This window comes from Plectrocnemia conspersa, unplaced genomic scaffold (assembly GCF_051122295.1).
Source record: "Plectrocnemia conspersa isolate PC_06_02 unplaced genomic scaffold, ASM5112229v1 ptg000011l, whole genome shotgun sequence".
In the NCBI taxonomy this organism is placed as follows: Eukaryota; Metazoa; Arthropoda; class Insecta; order Trichoptera; family Polycentropodidae; genus Plectrocnemia; species Plectrocnemia conspersa.
Genome location: NW_028277175.1, coordinates 9443270 through 9466228, shown reverse-complemented (window position 1 = coordinate 9466228; position 22959 = coordinate 9443270). Strand labels below are relative to the sequence as shown.

The following is a 22959-nucleotide window of genomic DNA, read 5'->3' as shown; positions in this document are numbered from 1 at the left end:
TTTACACTATTGGGTTTCAATATCATACTTATTAATGATTAGTTGTTTATCACTAGACTAGCAAGACTAGATGAAATTCAATTTTATTTGCACATTATTTAAAAATTTCTATACATAGAGTTAACGTACGTATAACCTACATATATTAAATATAATTTATTTTATAAACATAATTCAATAAAAAAATATTTATCCAATTTTTTAACACACAGTTTAAAGTAGACCCAATCAGCATTAAATTATTAAATTATATTTATGTATGCATATACACTAGAACAATATTTTTTTTTATGTCAAACAAATTAAACAAATTTCAAGGAAAGGCAAGATTAGGGATGACTCATTAATGAAATATTCAACGAGTGATTTATATCTTAGAATCTTATTCGAAGGTAACGATTTCGAGACAATACTTTTTCGATTGATCACATCAGATAAAATTTTATTAGATATTTTTATAAAATAAAAAAAGAATAATTTGTAAATGTCTAAATATATAAAAAATGATTTTTTAAGTTGCTTTGGGATCTTAAAATATTAAACGTTTCAAATGCTTTTGAATAAATAATAAATACGATATTATTGAATAATAAATACTAATTTTTAATAAAGCAAAAATTCGTTTGCAAACTAATAAAAATTAATTTCGAAAAGGTGTTTTTTAACAGTGACGTTATTTTATTATATATTCGATTTTTAGCTTCACTAATACTAGATATGATGCTAAAGCAGTGTAATGACTTTACATACACTCTATAAGTTTTCTTTTTCCTATAAAATAATTTTCCTGTCATTAAAAAAATAACCAGAAATTTTCTCAGATTATATAGAGAATGATATATTATATTAGGCAAGATCTTACATCAAGAATACAAGCAAATATTTCTATTTATTTTTTGACATAACTACTGTTACTTAAAAAATTATATCTGTACTAATTTCTCAAAATAATATTTAACATATTATTTTTAATTTACCCTAATTATTCTTAAAATGATAATTGCAATATAAAATATAACAAACTATATCAATAATAATATAAAAATTATAAAATACATTTTTGCAAATAATCACAAATAAATAATATCTTACTTTTATGTGACTTACAATTCATGTCAATGTGAAAAATATAGGAAAATCCTTTTATTATAATCTATTCTCTTGTATTTTCAAGATATTCGGCGGATACAAGCCTTGACACTTCTACTTATCCATCCTGAAAAGATTCAGTCAACTCAAACGCAGGGTCAGATCGTAAACCGTCACCCGTTCACTTGTTTCATTGTTACACATCTATTGACATGAGAATCTGTTATGGGGCTTACACGTGACTGGCGTGATGGGATTTCGCGATAAAACTTCTATGGGGAAATGGAGAGAGAGAGAAAGAGAGCTTATAAATATTTACATATTTATCGTGTCCCACATTTGCGGAGGCGGCCACGGGATCAAAGAGCGAAACGATTTCCCGCATAGGACACCCGATGGGGTGGTAATAGGGGTGGCCGTAGGGTGTCAGACCCGATCGAGTGACCAAACTTTGATTTGGCGCATGGGAAACAGGACGGCCGTGTTATTGGATGATCAAGTTGGTAATCGAGTTGTATATTGTATATACGAGGTCACTAAAGGCTCGATTTGTTCCCTTTGATGTACAAACATGGAAATATAGTCTAGTGAAAAAGGTTACTTCTAAAACTATATCATACACATTTATATGGTCTCTATTACGTATTTATTCAACGGTTTCGGTTGCGTAAATAATTATTTGAGGCGAGTATATGTAATGACTAAAAACAACATTACAAATCATAACTATGCGTTTAAATGAACATAATAAAATAGTTCAATTAACACTAATTTTATCTGCGTATATAAACTCCTAGAATGGTTTATGGATTAGTGCGATTTGATATATTTTTATAAAAAAAATATTTTAAAGTTGTAATTATATTATAAACTATTTTTCTATGAACATAATGAAAGACATTGTGCTGTGAAAATACGCGTATATAAATATACCCAATGATAACTTTGCCGTGTTTAGTTTTGTTAGTTGACAAAGTTGATATTACTTTTTCTTTTTATAAACTTGGATTGACTATTGACGCATGAAACTTTTCACATACGATTCGGAAAGTTTAAAAATATGTCTCACTACTTGTAAAGCTTACAATAAGTACTATAATAACTCGTTATGAATATGGTACAAATATTAATGTTTTCTTTCAAGTTTAATACATTACAGATAAAAGTCAGTATGGTTGACATCTTAACAATATATTATTAAATTAAATTTCACGATTGTTTCTGAGATATTTGTATCAATCTAATTAAATTACATTGATTTTAAAGTTATATGATTATAGGCTGATTCTATTATATTCATGCCACGTTGTCGGATTTTCTTTTAAATTTAATTTCAAGATTTAAAATACAAAATGGCCGACAAACGGCGTCCTCTCTCAGCTTTTTTATATATATAAATAGGCGGTAATAAGCGTCGGGATTACGCATAACATATCGCCGCGGCCCAAAATAAAAATGCGACGGCAGCGTTAGAAAAGTGCAAAATTACAGCTGAAGCAGTTATGCAAAATGAGAGAAATAAAAAGGCAGATAGGGGCATTAGTGGCCTGCAACGGTGGATAGATTTGGTAATGTTTGAAAGGCAAAAATTGGCAAAGGCAGAATAAAGAACGGAATCACTAAGACTCAAAAGTAAGCATTAGAGACTCGTCTAAAAAGATTCGAAGGCATGTTAGGAATGGAGATTATTTAAATTTTGTCAGAAACCATCCGATCTAATGAAGATTATGGTATTGTTGGTATTCAAGAATATGTCAAGCAATTTAGATGATCGCGAACTTGGCGGAAAATATTATTTTAGATGCATTATGCCTAGATTAATTACTACACTGTAATATTTAATTTCTTTTCGAGGAAAATAACCGTTTTAAATTTTATTTTTTAAGAATGTAATTATTATTTTTAAATATTTTTAAAACAATGTTGTTGAAAACATATTTGGATAAGGAAATGAAAATTATACTTGTGTAAAATAGAAAAAAAAATACACACACATTTAGAAGCTGGTACTTTTAATTTATTACATTTTTTTTCTTTTAAATACTTATTTGAATAAGTATTTGAAAAAATATTATAGCTATTTTTCTTTCAAATAGTTAAGTAATAGTTAAAAGGAGCCGATTTGGATAAATATGCAGGATGATTTATCAACCAAGGTTTATCCCTAGTCAATATAGCAGTGTGTTGTTATGTTAAAGAATATTTTTTGCTTATTCATTAAGATGGGTTCATTTCACTAATGCAATACTCAATTAAATTAAAAGTTTACTATACACTTCTGTCACTAATGTTTTCCCTTATTTTAAAATTTTAAAATAAATTCCTTTAGAATCCCAGCATACACAAAGAAAATCATTTTTAAGATGCAATTGATTGCAATTGCTCTTTTTAAGTCAGACAGTTACTTTTTTCTTTGTCGCGTTTGAATGAAGCAATTTGATTTTAAAGAAATTAATTTAATTGTTATTTTTTCACAAAACAGTACATGTGTTGATCCTCGTTGTTCTGTAGTGATTGAACAATTCATAGTGAACCCAAACATTCTCTTTTCAGTTCTTGCCAATATTTTTTAAAGTAATTATTTGATGATTACCGTTAGATAAGCTTTAATTTGAGCTCATATGAAAATTTCATTACGTAAGTTGTGTGGTCCACTTCAAAACTCATCTATAAAAAAACAGATTTATTTCTTAAACCATCTCGATCATTTTCTGACATCAAAAATGTTGCTATAAATTGCACAAATATATTTTGTAGCTTGTTGCAATTCATACAATATGCAGCTCCGTAAATAAAATTAACTTAAATGTGACACTAAAAATGTTATATAATTAAATCGTCAGTAACAAAAAAACTGCACGTGCTAAAAATTATGTTTCTTATTTCAGCCCCTTATTTTATATTTTGTATTAAAAAAATGTTATATAATTACATATATAATTGTTAAACAATGTGTGATTAAAATATGAAAAAATATATCTAGCGTCTTCTTAATAAAGAGTTTCTATGGGGCGGTGTCGACAACCCGTAAATGCTCGGTGACTTTCGGCTCCGAGCTTGAGTGCCTAAAGTCGCGATTGCATCTATTGTTCTTGCCTGCGGCGGCCAGTTTAATTTATTAGCTATTGTTTGTATTATGTCCATCATGTTAAGTCTTATTTTTATTTGTAATCTCTGTCGTTCCTGTAAACTATACATTTATAGAATAAATTTACATAAATTTGACTTTCGTGTTATTCGTTTATTTCACACAAAAGTAATGTTAAAGACTTTTAAATAAAAAAATCACGTGAGTCAAAGATTTATTGTGTTTTGAGTAATTTAAATTTACACGGCCCTAATCAACCGCAAGCAATACAAAACAAACTTGAGCGTTAAAGTAATTAATTGATTACACAATATCAAGTAACTTTGCAGGGTTTTGCGGGCACAACGGTTTATTTGTATAATTTGTCTTGCGGCTTTATCATTATCATTTGTATATAAATACCGAAAGAGACATATTTATTTTTAAATCTTAAAGCGATAGCAAATCTTTTCCCTTTGTGCTCAGAGTGATCTTTTCAGGGGCCGACAAAAGCTCTCGAGATTTTTTTATATGCGCCACTTCTTTTCGGGCCTTGTCCCCCCCCGCGCCCTTCACACCCTCTGATCGCTCCTCTTTTCTATTCAAGCGAAGATTTAGTTGAAGCCCTTGAGCCTTGAGAAGGGCCTCCACCCTCGCACCTCGTCTGGAACATCCGATAGGCCGATGCTGAATAAATTGACTAATTTACACTTTGGCTCTTTTATGGATGCCGTTACCGGGAGATTGGCAAGAGAAGGGGAGAAAGAGAGAAAAAACTCAATCATTAAAACCAATTTACCTTGCCAAATTAGGATTGCTCTTATTTGCTCTTTGCGATGCAAAAATAGTGCGAAGGTGCCAATCGATTTTTGGACGGATTTAGATTTGATAGGTAAATGAATTGGTATTGTATAAAAATTTATTGTTAAGTATTATTACATTTTAATATTTGTTTATATCAAATCTAAGCAAGCTTTTTAATGCGTCAATATAGTGATAATACAAAAAAAAATATAGAATTAAACGATTAAACCTAAAATATATTAGCACCATTCCACATATTTTTAGCCCCTATTTATATTTATCGAAACGAGCTTACCTCGTTGGGAAGGTGGATGGCTTGTGTTTGAGAAGCGTTCTCAAGCGCTGACGTTTCGGCCGCAACGGGAGGGATTAAGGGATGCGATCGCGTCTCTCCAGAGCTGGGGTGGCCAAACTTGGAGTGGCAACTGCATGCGACCCGCCTTGAACATTTTTCCGGTTTGCAAGATCCATCACACTTTCACAAAATATTTTTATTTTATAATCGCCAATACACCATAGACAATTTTTCACTCCAAAAAAACTAATATGGAGATATATAATTGTATATATGGCCCGCGGAGATTCTAAAGTGGCTCGCAAGATCACGCCTGCTCTAGGGCAATCTAAAACTCGAAACCAAAAGTCACTATAAATTGGCGGGTAATACATCCCTTTATCAAATTTAAAAGTGCTTATTGGAATAAGCGCTACGCTATTCAAAGAATTGTGTCGCAACGCTCCTAGCAAAAAAGCACTAGAACACAAATATGGATATGACCTTTACTCCCTCTTGTAGTAATATCTCAAAAATTTTCTTTGAACTCTTTTCAAGAACAATGAAAACTTAGTTTTACTCGAATTCCAGACATAAAAGTCATATTCGAAGACGCTACAAAACTTGTATGTTTATTTTGTTGTGCCAACTTATGTGTTTAAAATCTTAACATTTCAAGTATTTTAAACACGTTTTTATCATATTTTCAGAAGCTATTCTTGCGGCTTTGTAGCTTTTAATCTCTCAAACCGTCTATGTATAATACTTGATCTGATTAAGTCAAACTTTAAATGATGTCATTAGTCTTACACGAGCGTTAAAACGAAAAGAAGGGCCATAAATCTTTCCTAATTCGATGCAAATACGCCTTTAACCTCCCATTCGACGCGGATTCCGCTCGGACAACCGAAATGATTTATGAAGTGGCCATGTAGAAAAGGGTTGAAACACAAGACGCCGCTGCGGGAGCCCCGCGAAGGGCCCCGGGTCGGCTAGACTTGTCCCCGGGGGCTCTTGGGACCCGAGTCACGGCGCGACCCCGCACGCTTAAATATAAATAAAGCCCAGCCCCGGATCCTTAAAGCAATCGTTGGAAAATAAAGGTGAGAAAATACAATAATATATGTTCGGAAAATGGAAAAATCCACCGACACAATGGTGGTGGGTAGACGTTGGGTACATACATCTAGTCTAATATACAAACAGGGGCGTATTTACATGAATCATGGCACGACTTTTCGCCCGCGGCCCGTTTTCAATCTCGCGCCGTGTTTGGATTGAGAAATTGGGTTCGACGAGTGTATTAATTGTTTGTGCACGTGTAAGAGTAGGAAATCAGAGATTCAGGTTTTATACCTTTATATTGTGAAACATAACTGTAATGGATTTAGTTTTGTGGAGCCAAATAAACACATTTGTTGTATTGATACACAATAATATTGACATTTGATGTACCTTTACTAATAGTATTTATTAATATTTCCTTAATAGTTATATTTTACCTGTAAAAATATTGAATAGTTCTGTGAGGTTTTTAACCATCTGTACAATTAATTTAGAAGTTATTTTAACAATCATTCAGAGCAAATAAAAATAAAAACAATGAAAGAGAAATCAGGAAGAAATTGCGTTAATAATTGTTAATATTTCACGGACTTTATTAGCATGTCCGTCCTGAGGCGATAAACCCTTCCATTTACAAATTAAATCAAGGTAAAAAACTGCATATATCATAATTTTTCATTAAATTTTATTGATGTAGCGCTTTTAGATAATATTTAGACAAATATACAAAGAGTATTTAATTATATGTATGGAATTATAAATTAAATACAAAGCAGATATATTATTTATTATTTTAAAAATAAAATTTACATATGTAATATTATTATAAGCATTATTTTTAAATATAAAAATAAACAGTTTCTGTCATTTTGTAAACAAAGATGACCTTAACGTTTATTAATTTGATATAGCTTTTAGGAATATGTCCAAGTGGTATACATTTTCCCAATACATATGAATCCTTGTGAATTTTAAATCTTCCTTCATAATGGGAAAATCGAATAATTTTCTTATCTCCTGTGCATCATAAGTTGTGAAATTCATATCTCCCTCTTGTATGGCATATATATTTGTATTGAATACATTTTTTTTATTAATTATATTATTAAAATACTAATAATAATAATAAAGTGATTCATTATTAGAATCACCATTTGATGATAAAAGTTATATTGCTTTCTCCAGTTGATGTCACATTTTAGAGTAATTTTTATATGCAGATGTGTGTCGACATTATTTTCAATAGCAAAATCAAATAAAATTTCATCCCTTTCTTCTTCATCACGGCAGATATTAGGATCAATATTTACATCGCCTATTCTTATGAGCAAAGTTGGAGTGTTTATATCAATCTAATATTCTATATCAGCTTCAGATTATTATTTTTAATCTGAACTAGTAAAGACAATATATCATCATTGATTGGGCTATCAAGTCTTTGGTAAACTAGAAAATAACAATTATGATACAGACCGATTTTTACGCAAGGCCATAAATGTGAATCACATAATGTTATAAGAATTTCAATCACCTTCAAAATTTATTATATTTTAAAGGTCATTCTAACAACCATTTGATCAAACGAAAAGAGAGAGCAAAAGTCTCGAAATTTGGGCAGCACAGAGGATATTCGACGTGACGTGACAAAACAATTGCATTAATAATTCGAAACATGCTACTATAGCATCTTTGTTTTCAAACCTTTATTTACCGATCACTGTAGTGGCCATCTGGACATTTTTATTCTAAGGCGTGAACACATTTTGTGGGTGTGTCCAAGAAGCGATGCAATTTTGTTACAAACAACCTGATCTATACACTAGAATTGTCTTGAACTAGATTGAAAAAACATTACAAAAGAAGACTCAGCAAGAGATACGAAGAGAGACGCAGAAGAGAGACGACACGGAAACACAGCAGCAAAGAAAAGCCAGGAGATTGCATCGACACTAAAGACATTAGCTGATTGTCCAGAAAACATTATAAGAATACATCATGACAAATCCTAGCTGCTCCACAAAAATCACAGCCGACAATAATACAACTTAACATGCCAACGAAGACTTTCCGACCAAAATTTTCCATTTCACTTCTACTGCCTGATTACTACATCTACATTTTATTATATGTAGAGTGTTTTAAATATGTTTATATGTAAACTTATACGCAGTCAAACTTTTCTTGCGTCTAGTTTGTCTGCAGTCAAGTCACACACCAATAGCCTTAAAACCCAAAAATGTATAGTAAATATTTAATAAATTTTGATATATTTTTTCATCATCATTCAATGAAACAATAACAACATTAAAAATGTGTTCTAAATTTGAAAAACTACAAAAGCGATCCGGCTCAATCTGTTATAGTTCTTTTTAAGTATACTTTTTTGCATTGGATGCTTTATTTTTAATGTATATCAATGATTATTTTATTTTCATCCATTGTAAAATGTAAATCAGTAAATATTTATTAATAATAATATATTTATTAGCTATAAATAAAAAATACACAATTGATTTCTGATGTTAAAGCATATACACATCTAAACCTATTTTTAAAAATGTAAATAAAAATATCTTAACGTCAAATTTATTATACCTTATTATATACACAAGTATATTTCTAAGCATATTAAATATTATTTGAAGATTTAATTGTATACGTTAGATAAGATTCTTTAACATATTTTACATATTATGTCGTCAGCTTTGTACTATAAAGCTATATTTTTAAATATATTTTTATGATTAGCTTAGCTACTTTTCATATTTCATTGAGTCATTTTATAATTCTTATACTTTTTTCAACTTTGATAAAATGTGAGTGCGGTGTCTGGCACAAAATTTATTTATCACTTTTCGAATTGAAAAAATAAAGCGAAAACTTGAAAGGTTTTCTTTTCGGTTTTTAATAAAGAAAGCTTACGTTATGTGCGGAAGAAAAATGCGCTTATAATTTAATAAATTGTTTTTTTCCTACTTCATAGCCAAATTTCAAAGTGTATATCGAGTTTCGCTTATACGTATGTATATCATAATATATCACAAGTTATTCGAGAGTGTTTGTGTATCGAGCGAAGAAGAGTTCCAATAAGAAAATATCTATATCGGCGCGAGGCATTCACTTCAAAAGATTGCTTCTTAATAAGTTGCCGCCGAAGAATTTCCATAGCTTTAAAAAGTTGTCCGTAGCTTTTCCAAGTTTGTGAATTTTATTTTTCGAGAGGGGCTCCGCGGGGTTCTTATATTATTTTTTTATTTTATTTTTCTTGCGCGCCGTACAAAAGATTGAAATACACCGAGTGTTTATCAAACTCGTTGAAATTCAGATGGCATCTGAGACGGTTAACATTTTATATGGCAACATTAGCCAGCGCAGAACCTCCCTCAACTACCTCAACTCCCTTGCCTCCTCCATTCTCGATATGTTCTTCGAAACGCAATTTACGACACTCAATAAGGGGGTATTCGAAAATTATTAACGAGTCGTCAAAACAGCTAATTCGATTAAAATGTCTGTGCTTGTTTAATTACCATTGACGCAAATTGTAATTAATATATTAAGTTTAAGATGGATAAGGTAATCATTAACGATAGATGTCTTCCATCTAAATTATGAAATGTAAATTAAATTATATTTACTATGATCACTGTAATAAAAATTTAACTTTATATTTCCTTATTTTTATTTTTCCTTGACAACTAAGCACATCTTTGATGTTATTCTTGAGTCTGTATCCATTATTGGAGTGTCGTCGGAAAATATAGAAATTATTGTTAAATTCATCTAATCGTGTATAACAAATACAGCATCTACCCAAGAGCGCTGCTCTGAGGTACACATAATATTATTTGGTACAGCTTTGTGTTTATTTCTCCGTTATTAATATAGAAGTTTTTATCATTTTATATTAAGAATTTTTTAATATAATATTATATTGTAAACTGAATTTCAAAGGGTTATAAAAACACGATACAAATTTGTAAGCCTCTCTGTAAGCGACCTAACCGCAATTTTATTATGAAATTTTCACTCTTAAACGTCAGTAAATAGATCAAGATGTCAGTTGGCTCTAGAGTTTTCCCATTCGCGGCGAAAGGGAGGAATTCGATGAAAAATAGGATAAATCCTTTTCCGTTGACGTGTTAAGGAAGATATATTGAAACTATCTGTAGGCGTCGGAGAAACGATTGAAACGTCTTCTTTTCCTCGTCCGGGCTATCGCTACATACAACACGCCGAGGGAGAGATAGAGAGATACAGAACTGAGACGACTATACGCAAAAGCCCGACGGAGGGGAAAGCCATTGAGAAAATGCGAAAATTATGTCGATGACACTCTTATTAGCAAATTTCGCCATTCGCGCTGCGTTGTCTCTCGCAAATTACCGACGCGTGATTGAAAACTTCCAGGCGCGAGTGTACTCCCACGAGGCCATCAGTTTGGCGGCGAACAAATTATGAGGGTTATACGAATGGTTGCCATTGGAGATAGTTAGGTGTTCAGGGATCAATTTACTTACAGTATAAAACAATACAGCTTCCAAGATTCTAGATATTCTACTTAAATAAGCACCACTGTTTGTATACTATGAACAACTATACTGTGAAAATAATTAAATTGCACTTAACTGCTAAAAAATAATAAGAGCACATACAAAATATACAAGTGGCATTTATAATCATCTTAAAAGTATACATAATAATTATCTGTTCAACATAGGGAGAAATAAAAGATCAGCGTAAAAGGAATTAAAGATGCTTCGTAAAATTCCAGTTGAAGTCACTCAGAATAATTTTTTGGAACCATCTTATTTGTTATACTAATGACATTTTTATTAAAAAAAATGTTTATTAAATAACGACACAGCTGTTGTAACTAGTTCCTATGGTCTTCTAGAAATTAAGTTACATATAACTCACAAATAATAATTTTTAATGAAAAATTTAAATCAACTGGGGAAAAAACTACCGCAATAATTGTTTTTAGCATGCGTTATATAATTATTGTGAATTCACTAATCATATCGCAGAATTTGGATCCAAAATACTCGCTGGCATTGCGGTCCTTAAAACAGTATTAAAATAAAAATCGCGTTACCAAGAAAAAATATTAGCAACATGTTTATGTTGTTAATTTTTTCTTGGTAACGCGATTTTTATTTTAAATACCGTTTTAAGTAAAAATACAAAAAGCTGTAATAATAATACAAAAATTTCAAGAACCTTTTTTAGCTCCTTTGGATTAAGATGGACTATTTAGTTACTTGAAGGTTAAGAATTAATAATTCAGTTTTAAGAATGCTGCGAACCAAAATATTACAAAAATATAGATAGAACTTCTACATGCTTTTAAAAGTAATTTCGAGATTTTTAATTGAAGTTTCTTAAGAAACTTAAAATATTTTTTTTTATAATTTTAGTGTTGCCTCAAGGCAACACTAAAATTATATATACTATTTTGATGAGGAATGAGAGCTAAAAAAAACTTTGTAACGCATTGGACTTGTGCCTATTATATTACATTATATAAAGAAGATTTACAATAAATAAATAAATATACATATGTAAGTACAACTTATTATATTGCTGATCAATTAAACCAATATTTTTTTTATTTATTAAAAATACAGATTTATTTGAGCTTTTTAATAAATAGTTTAAAAATCAATTGGTTAAATAATATGTAATGATTTATTGACTAATAAATTTTGTAGTAATATCAGAAAAAAACATTTCAAATACAATAGTAATTGTATTATTTTTTTTGTATCTTAGCTGTGTTAGGTTGTTTCTTTGTAGAATTATTAAAATATATAAAACTTTTTATACCCTAATGTCTCGTCTAGACGCAATATAAACACCATATTTTCTTGGAAAAGCGTATATTACTTTCATATAAAGTGATAAGTAAATTCAAAAGTCACATTATATACACCCATTATCAGTGTTTGATGTATGATTTATTATAATATGACTTTTAAGACACTTATATTTATTTAAAAAAACTAAAAAAATAATTCAATCTTTTTGTATATTTAATTATCATATTTTGCACTTTATTTATTAATTCAAATTAAATTTAGTTTAACACAATGCATCTCGATTCTTAATAAATACGTAATATATAAATATCAAAGTAATCTACTGTACAGCTAGAAAAAAAGGGAATCCTTTGAAACACTTGAAAGTCGTCTACGTACAAAAATAAGTCGGAGTTCTCGATGGAAAATGTTTGATTAAAAACTTTTTTTAATAAATACAATGCCATAAACTTCATATTTTTCTTTGCATCGACATACCTGATTTACGATCGAATATATTTATTTATTTTATTATTTACGGAAGCACTCAAAATACCCGATTTTAATATGTAATATAAAGAATGGCATGTTGACGTTTATTTATTTACGCATTTACCGTAATGTATGTGTATGTAAGTGGGTGAGTATACATACTGTGTATACGTGCATATGTATATTTTTAATAAAAGTTAACTTTTCCGTTAAGTCACTGTACAAAACGGGGTTAACTCGGTTAACGGGCCATATTTCACTTAGTCATTCCGGCGAGAGGAATTTATGAAACGGCCCGCTTCATTTTCGTACAAAGTGTTAATTAATTTTAATTTAATTTTATAACCGTTTCGCTACATACACACACGTCACGCGTGTTACGTTTAATAAATGCGCATTCATAATAAATTAGTGTAAAAAATGTTTCAGGTCATTAAAAGCTGTTTTATGGGCCTTTAAAGCTATGACTTTGTATATAAATGATAAATAAGAAATGTAAAGGTCTTACTTAAAACTATAGTATTCTAAGCAAAAAAATTACATAATATTTTTTAATATCACTGCATAACAATATAATATACAAATATTTGTGTTGCATTTTTATATATGATTGTAATGAAATATTTTATATAATATACATTGAAATATTATGTGGGGAGCGATATATTTAGCTACAAGCTGGAAACACTGACGTGGCGGTGACAAGAGTAACACTTTACGTTCCTCTAGCAACCACGATGGGAGACAAAGACCGCAGCAATATTATAATAGTTTTTATATAAATTTAAATAAATTGATTTTTCACACAATATTTTTTTGTTTAAAGAAAGAATTATGATTGAGTAGGTAAAATATTTTTCTTGTTAAAGTTTCTGGTTTGTGTTTTTCTAATAATGATTAATTTGAGAGCTGCATTATTATTATTATTTTTTATACATATTTTTTGTCAGTCAAATTATTTAAATTTAGAGTTACGTTGCCTTAAAATCTTACCGTATTCTAATATATATGTATGTTAAAAAAATCTACAAAAGTCAATTAAAAAAAATAATATTTTCTTACAAAATTTCAAAAACTTTATTTAATATGTAGATTTATTATTAATAAGCATTTTTTACCATAAATATTTGTTAAACTTTTATTTTTATAAACTCAGTTATTTTTTTAAGATTCTCTTTATTTTAGTGGACTCGTTTTGTGTAGTATATTTTTTTTAGATATTCCTATAAAAAATAACTACATTTTTTAAGTTAAACTTTTCGATTTTATGGTGATGCTATAAATTCCTAGAAATGCTTTAATATCTTTATAAATTCAGTGTTCTGAAAATATTTTTAGAGTTTTTTTTTTCTTCTTTTGATAACAGGTGAAATACCATATTTTTATAAAAGGATAAATTAAATTTAAAACAAAATTTAGTGACATTTTTTTTTATTATTAAAAGAAGCGCAAAAATATTTTAAAATTGTTTTTAAATCTTCGTTTGCTATGATATTTTAAAATTTATATTTTTTTATATAAACATCCATAATAAGAAAACATAAGAACGGGATTTTATTATTACCAAAATCACACATAATTTGGTTAATTTCTTATAATTTATCTAATGCCTTAAAACAATTAATTAATATTTTACTTTCAATCTAAAAATATACAAAAATAACTAAATACTAATCTAGACCTTCAGACCGACACCATTATAGTCCGGAGAAAAACAGAATTTCCACTTCGATTGTGAAATTTGATCTAAATGCTTTGAATCGCCAGTAGTTATCTCGAGCTTTTAGATGACCTGGATCCACAGCACAAATAATCCATTTCGTATATTTATAAATCCAAATCAAAATGTCTATTTATTGCAAAATTTGTAAGACTATTTACTATTGTAAATTAAAAATCATTTGTAGTTTTTGTGTTTGTGTTTACTAAACTAGAATGTAAGGTATAGATTATGACGAAATTATTATTTTGAATATATAAGTTTGAAGCAAAAAAATATTAAGTGCAAATAATTAGCATTATCATAATTACTAGTGACTTGAAATTAAATATGTATATATAAAGTCTTTGATATATAATTATATAAATAAAGTTCAGGTTAATTATACTATAATTAGGTGGTTCATATTTATTGGCAAACTTTTTTTCTTAACATCTAAATTAATAAAATTTTGCATCACGTGCCGCTTGATTTTTCTTTCAACGTCAAAGTATTTATTACTTTCCCCTGCAAATTACACGTCTGGCGCAACTTTTGTATGTTTGTCAAGAATAAAAATCGCAAATTATATTTTCATAATGAATTCGGTCATGTCACACTTTCGCATAAACGAATTGTAATTTTTGCTTTGGTAACAACACCCGGCTGCGTGATCAAAACTTTTGACAAACGAACAACAAGATCGTAAATTAATTTATGACGTTGTTTCACCAGCTTTTCTACAATCGAACGTATGTGACGTTATTTTTATTGGCAATATTATTTTTTGCACCGGCAACTTTCTTCATTTTATGCGAGAAAAGACCCGGACGAAATCTTTGAATCGGCGATGTTAATTTTGCGTTAAAAAGTTTCCCAAACTCAGTGCTGATTTATGACCTAGATTATTAGGTGTGTTAACATAGGAGAAGAAAGCGGAAAAGTTGAAAATTTGGCCGAAGACTTAAAGCCTTATTTTGGTGTTCATAAAATTTTCACTCGTTTTTATTCCCTTGGTGGAATTTTAAAATTATGAAATTTAGACTGCTGGAAAGAGAAGGGGAGAGATACTATGCTACTGTATTTTTTTATCTCGAACGTTACGAAGAATTTATAAGAGTTAAGGTAAATGATAAAATTCTTCTTGGAGCGGCGCGAGCTTTTAGCGAGTTCTTAGGCGATTGTGCTTTTAAAATATTTAATTAAATATCACAATGCATTTAAAGAGTTAACCATTCATAATGAAATGTTAATTATCTGCGTGTTTATAATAAGCTATATTTTAAGCATTACAAAGCTACGCGGAGCTTCCGCATGAGCTTTATAGACCGTGACATTATTCGTTGTGCGAGGGTAGAAAACACGGTGTTCAGTTTACACAGCCCAAATAGAAAAGTAAATTCACCGGAGGAGCTTTAACAGGGTGGGTGTAAATCAATTCACAAACAATGGAGCAAAGCTGGCACCTGCGAGAGGGAGTTCCTTAAAGCCAAAGCTCTCGTCCTGCGTGAGGGAAAATATTCCCTAAGAGCATACAATTAAAACGGTACAATTTTTATTTATGTAAATAATGTGGCGCTTATGTACAGTCGTAAGAGATATTAATTAACATTTTTATAGGAGGAGTATATATAATATAACATCCTTTTGTTAAAAGTAATGTATAAAAAGCTTGCGTTGTTGAAGATTTATTTTTAAAAAACTATCGGTGTATTGGCTAGTAAATTTAACATGCTCAAATGTATATTTTTTAATCATTTATAATATATATTATTTATTTATTCGTTTCAGAGAGTGACGGGATGTGGTTGTTGGTGACAATCAGTCTGCTGAACGCTGTAGCCAGCATCCCACAGAACACCACAACGACTCAAACCTGTCCAGAGCAGTGCATCTGTTTATCTCAAACTCAGGTTAGTCTTAGATCATTACTTTATATTTTCAATCATTACAAACAAATAAACAATTGCAGGTTTTGTGCAATAATGGAGGCCTCGTCGACATACCGATAAAATCCCTACCTGTCACTGTGGAACATCTATCACTGTCTAAAAATCACTTTCCAGTGATCAGGAGCGAAGCCTTTGCAGGTCTAAGATCTCTAAAAAGATTATCAATGGACAGCAATAGCATAATGAGTCTAAAACCGTTTGCATTCAGAGGATTGCCTAGATTGCAAGAATTATCTATACAGCACACGAATTTAGATTGCATTGGACAATTTACTTTTGCGGGTCTTCAAAATATATCAAGTATACATTTGAGTCACAATAGGATTAAGAAGATTGAAGGTTATGCATTTGCTGGTACTTCTAATATAAGACATTTGAGATTGAATAATAATCCAATGAATACGATAGAGACAAATGCCTTCTCTGGTTTGACTAATGTGGATCATCTAATTTTTCCTTCTGGTATTAAGCATATTGAAATCGACGCTTTTTCTGGTTTGACTTTTATACATACTATCAAATTGGCTTTTATGGATTTGTCGATGGTTAAGCGGTACACCTTTAGGGGTATGTTACATGTGAATGTGCTTTCGATTCAAGAGTCAGATTTGGGCATCGTCGATTACGGGGCGTTCGAGGGAATGAGCTACATAGGCTTGCTGAACATAATCAACAATAAAATAGACTCGATAAGAGAATTCAATATAAGTTTTAACAATAGCGTAAAGGCGATAAGGTTCCACGGGAACCATCTGCTGGAAAATCCGGATCCGGAAGCCGTGATAATAGAAGGAGTTACGCGTTTGGCGGTCACCTCGAACTATTTTCCCTGCGACTGCAAAGCTAGAGCGATGGCTGATGGTCCTTTGGGCAATGCCACATCGGGGGATTTTCTCGAAAGAAATTTTTGCATCTCTCCCCCAGACGAGAGAGGCAAGAAGATGAGAGAGGTTGAAAGGAAATTTTCCGCTGGATGCGAATCAAAAGTCAGAAGCAATCAAGATCCAGGAGAGCTGGCCTCGAACTCTTCCGCAAAAAACATACAATCAATCTTGAACATCTTGTTATTGTTACTGATAGTTAGCTGATTGCAAATTTAAAATCAAGACAAATAAACTTTGTATAATACTGTGTGTGTGTGCTTCGTACCTGTTGTTTGTAAATATGTCCATATAATCCCGCATATCGCTATTAAAAAAAGCTGTGTTCAAAGTATAAAAAAAAACAAACATATACGATTGTGTTATTAACATAAAACAGTGTCCGCTCAATGTAAATACATTTTAAGAAAAATAAATTTATTGCTTTAAAGCTCAAATATATAATATTATATAATTGCTTTTAAAGTACGTTATTATATTAACTATGAAACAATACAAAAAAAAACAATAACTCCGTCATGATATGAGCTTAATTTTTATAAATTATTGCTATAATATATGTATATTTTAAATTGAAACGTTAGCGGACACTTATATTGTAAATATATATTTGTTAAAAAAATATTATAAAATACTGTGTATTCTTAAGACGTTTAAATTTTAATCGAAGACTGAATTCTTCAGACTGAATCTGTCATCATTTGTATTATGATTTGATAAATTGTCACAGTTTTCATATGTGAATATGCGTTGTTAATGATTGTAATTTTTGTTGCATCGTATTGTTTTTATTATTAAATTATCTTGAATATTATTATTATTAGTATAATACTGTTGTTTTTTTATAATGAAAATATATTATGTGATAATTAATGACTTTTATTTAATTGAATTTTCTTTGAAGAGAAGACCAGTAAGTAAATTAATAATATTAACTTAAACATATACAAGGTTTCTAATAAATATTAATTAATAACTGTTCCATAGTTCTTATTATTTTTACAAGGATTTATAGTAAATTATATTTCATCATGCAAAGAATACTATCATGCAATTAAAATATAACCTGTATATAAGCTATAAAAATATTATATATTATTACACAATCAACACATACATACATAAAAATCAATAATTGTGTCTTAGTTTTCAATTTAGTATTTGCTTTTAAAACCAAAATGTATTATATCATATTAATAAAAATATCGATTTACGTAAGTATACAAAAATATATAATAGATATAATACGTAGAAAACACAAACAATTTAAGGGACTGTTTGACTGCTATAAAAATAAAAAGAATTACAATAAAAAGTAATAAATCTAAAAAATGCTAATAAAACTTTGGAAATCTATCAAATATAAATTTACTTAGAACATCTTAAAGTGAATTATCAAAAACTTGGCGAAGAATTCATTTCAAGACTAAATATTTAGTATTTGAGATATTCTTTGAGTTATATTTTAAAAGGTTAATAAATAAATTGAGCAAATGTGTATATTAAAAATAAAAAAAAATAGTTAAAATGAACTAAAATTTTATATATTATCTTTAGTACAAAAAATATTAATAAAAATGAAACATTGCAATTATATTAAATTAAAATAATAATTATTCATCTTTCTGTAACACTTTTGTATAAATATGATTTTTTTTATGATTACAGCATAAGAATAATAATACAGTAAATAATCGAATTTAAATTAAAATAAAGTAGCAGATAATGTATTTGAGAGGCAATTTGTCTAAAGAGCTGCGAATAAATATTTAAATCGATTTAAATCAATTAAAATAAACTAAAAATAAAAAATATAAACGTTTTTCAAATTATTTTAAAATCATATTTTCAAGGATTTGACCGGAAAAATGTTTCAAAATACATGTTATTTATTGAAGAAGTTCTTAAGTCATAAACACAGATTTTTTTTAATCGATCTTGAAAGGTTAGATTTTCTTAAAATTTCCTACACTTGCAGAAAAATATTGTTATTATTTTTTTAATAAAATCAAGCTATGTCGTGTATATTGTTATTCTTTAATGTATGCTGTAATAATAAATAAATTGACTGATTTCAGTCTGGTGTTTTACTATTTATTTATAGATTTTGATTGTATCTATTCTATTGTATTATTCGCGCAGAGGTTAAATTCAAAAACACTATCTATTTTTTATTGACAATTATTAACCATTAAGTTAAACAATATTTTGCGTATATCCTTACTTAGAAATCTCAGTAATTAATTACCTATAAAAGTATATGATTTTATTAAAAATATATATTATGAAACCGTAAATAAATTTATTATTGATAAATATTATATTTAATTGGCAGAAATTTATTTTCAACTTGTATCTACGCCTACACCTTTTTAGTAGATTTACACGTGATTCAAGAATACATGCTATATGTGAGGTAACAGAATTTACTCGAAATATCCGGAACTTTTCCGACGCACCTCTAATCCGGAAGAGGCCGATGTTTGGGATTGCGTATGCCGTCCCTAGTTGGCAAACATTGACTTTGTAATTTCCTCTTGAACTGCGACACTCGTGAAAACATGTCAGAATTCCCAAAACACTTTTGTTTCATCCAATCACCGCTTCTGTGCGATATAGCGGACATACCCTGGCCGTTTTTCGCAAACTAATTTATTTAATATACATATTTATCCTTTGAACCACACGCGCAATATTTTATTCATAGATGCTGGGTTTTAGGTTTTTAAATATTAACTTTTTGTTCATTGGTTATAATGTAGTCATAGTGTTGACATTGTTTTACAAATTGGTAATTGTACTATATTCAAGGCGTCCTAATGAATACAGTAAAATATATAGAAATTTAGCAATACGAGGCTATCTATACAAACACATTTTTAAAATGGTAGTTTAAATATTTATAAATAATGTATCTCTTTAAACATATTTTTCGGCCTTCGTGTCTCGCAGTGGGAGCTGTCAGTTTTCTATACCAATAGCCGGGCGGGTTTAAAATCTCTCGCACACTTTACATCTCGAGTTCTAAATTCAAGGAATATAGGAAGTATGTTTTTTTATAATTTTATGAGGTTGAAAAGTGAATTTATCATATATATTCGTCACCAAAATTCCATTTAAATTCAATAAAATTTTAGCAGAAGTATTTAATTTAATAAAATTAATTATTATCATACCAGCGACAAATGCTTCTGTAGAAAGATAATTTTCTACAATAACAAGAATAAATACATTCACTAAAAATAGTAAAAGTGAGAATAGATTGTCAGCTCTTGCATTAATATCAATAAAAAAAAACTTTAAGACAAATTAATGAAAGACAATATATTATATAATGCGTTTATTGCTGACTTTTGTAAAAAGGAGCGTCGAATAAAATTAATTTAAAAAAAATTAATACTTTATTAATAATAATTTAATAAAATTAAAAAAAAATTAATTATAGTTTTTGTTTCCCCCCTACCCCCTGAACGCATCCCCTGTTTAAAAAGCCACCGCATGCCACTGATTGTTAATGAATGGTTTTATTATAAAATAAGTCAATAATTTATATTTTATTATTTTTAATAATATATTTAGCAAATAATTAATGGCATCTTTTTTAATTTTTTTTAAATTTTCACACATAATATATTTACACAATAATTAAATTAAGGCAATAAATTACTATTATAGTTAACATATTCTTTATCCTAAAAAATATACTACAATTCTTGTAGTGCAATTTTGTGTTTATTATCATTTAAATTATTTACGTTATAAAAATATGAATAAAAATATTTATACTAATAGTTTTTATAATTATTAATCATATTTTAAGTTTTATTGGTATTTAAAACTATCATACCCAAGGCCCTTTACTGTACAATTATAATGTCATATTACAAAGCAACGCAACTAGATACTCACTATTAACCGAATAGACATGTTCTATATCTTCAAAACAGTTTAACCTGAATTTAATATAAAAACTATTAAAAATATAGTAACATTATATAGTATTCAAATATATGTCTTAACTATCTAAATGTACTAAACCTCTAGAAACTAATAAGGTAAATGCTTTTATAAAAACCTCGTAACATAGTATTGTAGCGTGATTAAAAAACAATTATGATAACCTTTTTTCTTATGATTCAATTTTTTTTTAATTGGTAAAGATCAAACGTTTTACGCCTTTCACTACTCTATTCTTGCACGCTTTAACCCTAGGACTAACTTTTTTATCTTATAAAAAAAATATTTGAAAATTAAAACTGTTTCAAAGCCTTAAAAAACGTGAAGAGTAAATAAAATAGTTAATCTTGTTATGCTGATGCGTGGCTGTGTAAATGTTTTGGTAACTTACTTTATCGATATAAAAGCGCAATTTTTATCAAAATAAAAAGCGCATTTTTATCGAAATAAAAAGCACATTTTTGTATTTTTTTTAAGAATTTCCTAATGTGATATAAATTAATGTTTTAAAGTGAAAAAATCTTTATTAATGCACATACATTGGTAAATCTCACAAATAAATAAACAAATGGATTAGTACTATTAATCAATTAAAGTACCAAGAGCAAATTTTATCATAAACGTTGCTGATTTATAAGGTAAATTATGAAGAGAAAACAATACTTATAGTAATAACAAACATTGGTAAGTTAATGAAAAATATAAAGACCATAATATATATATATATATATATATATATATATATATATATATATATATATATATATATATATATATATATAATAATAACTTCTTAAAATTATTAGGCTCAAGAGTATTTATAACTAATACAATAATCACTTAACGGAGAACTGAAGAAAAATTAAATAAATAACTAAATCAAGATGAGTTTAAATTTATTTAATTATGTTTTTCTTTAATTGATTTCTTATTTAATTTACCATTGCAAATCTTGCATATAAAATAGCACGATAGAGCAGTGGTATTTTCAGTGAATAATGTTGAAACTGTTATTTTAATTTCTATCGTATCTAGAAGATCTGAAATAATGATTATTATTTGTTTATAATTCCAATAAATCATTCCAGAATTAGTTTTCCAAGCTTTTCCTAATCTCACGGATGAATATCGTATTGAATAACTTAAATACAATTTAGGTAAATCGTTCATAGCGACATCTATTGATTTTAAGCTTTAATAATAGTTTATAATTAATAAAATATATATAATTAATTTACAGATCTCTCATTACTAACTTAATATTTGCTGGTTGCATATAATGCATTAGACTAATAATTGTCTTATTAAAACGAAAGATTCACAATAAATAAAGACATATAAATCAATAAACAGATGTGTAAAAAGTAACTTACACATTTTTTTAAATATTCACATAATAAAAACCCTTTTGTTACGCTTCTTAGAAAATATTAAAGCTATTCATTAATAAATCAAGTTTAAACCTATTCTGAAGCAATATATTATAAAAGTAATTATGAATTATTATATCTTTAAATTTCACTTACATAATTCTAACATAGTAGTTTAAGTTCAACTTAACAAGTGGCTTCCCACAAGGTTCGTCATATTTTGGTACACCTTCAATTATGTCCCTCGATTATTACTTTCAAAGTAGTTATACATATAGTTATAGTTTGACGGAGGTTTGAACCCTCGCGGTGCATTCGTGTTTACCTCATTGGTGTTTCTCTCGGTGTGTATACCACAGCAATACTTACTCGCATACCACGCCTTGGAAATTCCACCATGGCGTATGGGCCACCATACAAAGGCTCCTATTTTGGTTTCATTACCCAAATGGATGTTTACAATGTCTCGGCGAGGTGATATCGCACAGAGGAGCCACATCTTGTGCCA

General features: G+C 28.8%; 1 protein-coding gene across 1 annotated transcript in view; it reads left to right on the top strand.

Moving 5' to 3' along the window:
* LOC148229398 (uncharacterized) overlaps positions 1-17540 on the top strand; it is a 30268-nt gene extending 12728 nt beyond the window's left edge. Inside the window, exons 2-3 of the mRNA XM_088197384.1 lie at positions 16083-16204; positions 16264-17540. Coding sequence (XP_088053510.1) covers positions 16094-16204; positions 16264-17331 — 1179 coding nt within the window. The 5' untranslated portion in view covers positions 16083-16093 and the 3' untranslated portion in view covers positions 17332-17540. The remainder of the gene's footprint in view (positions 1-16082; positions 16205-16263) is intronic.
* Positions 17541-22959: the final 5419 nt, after the last annotated feature.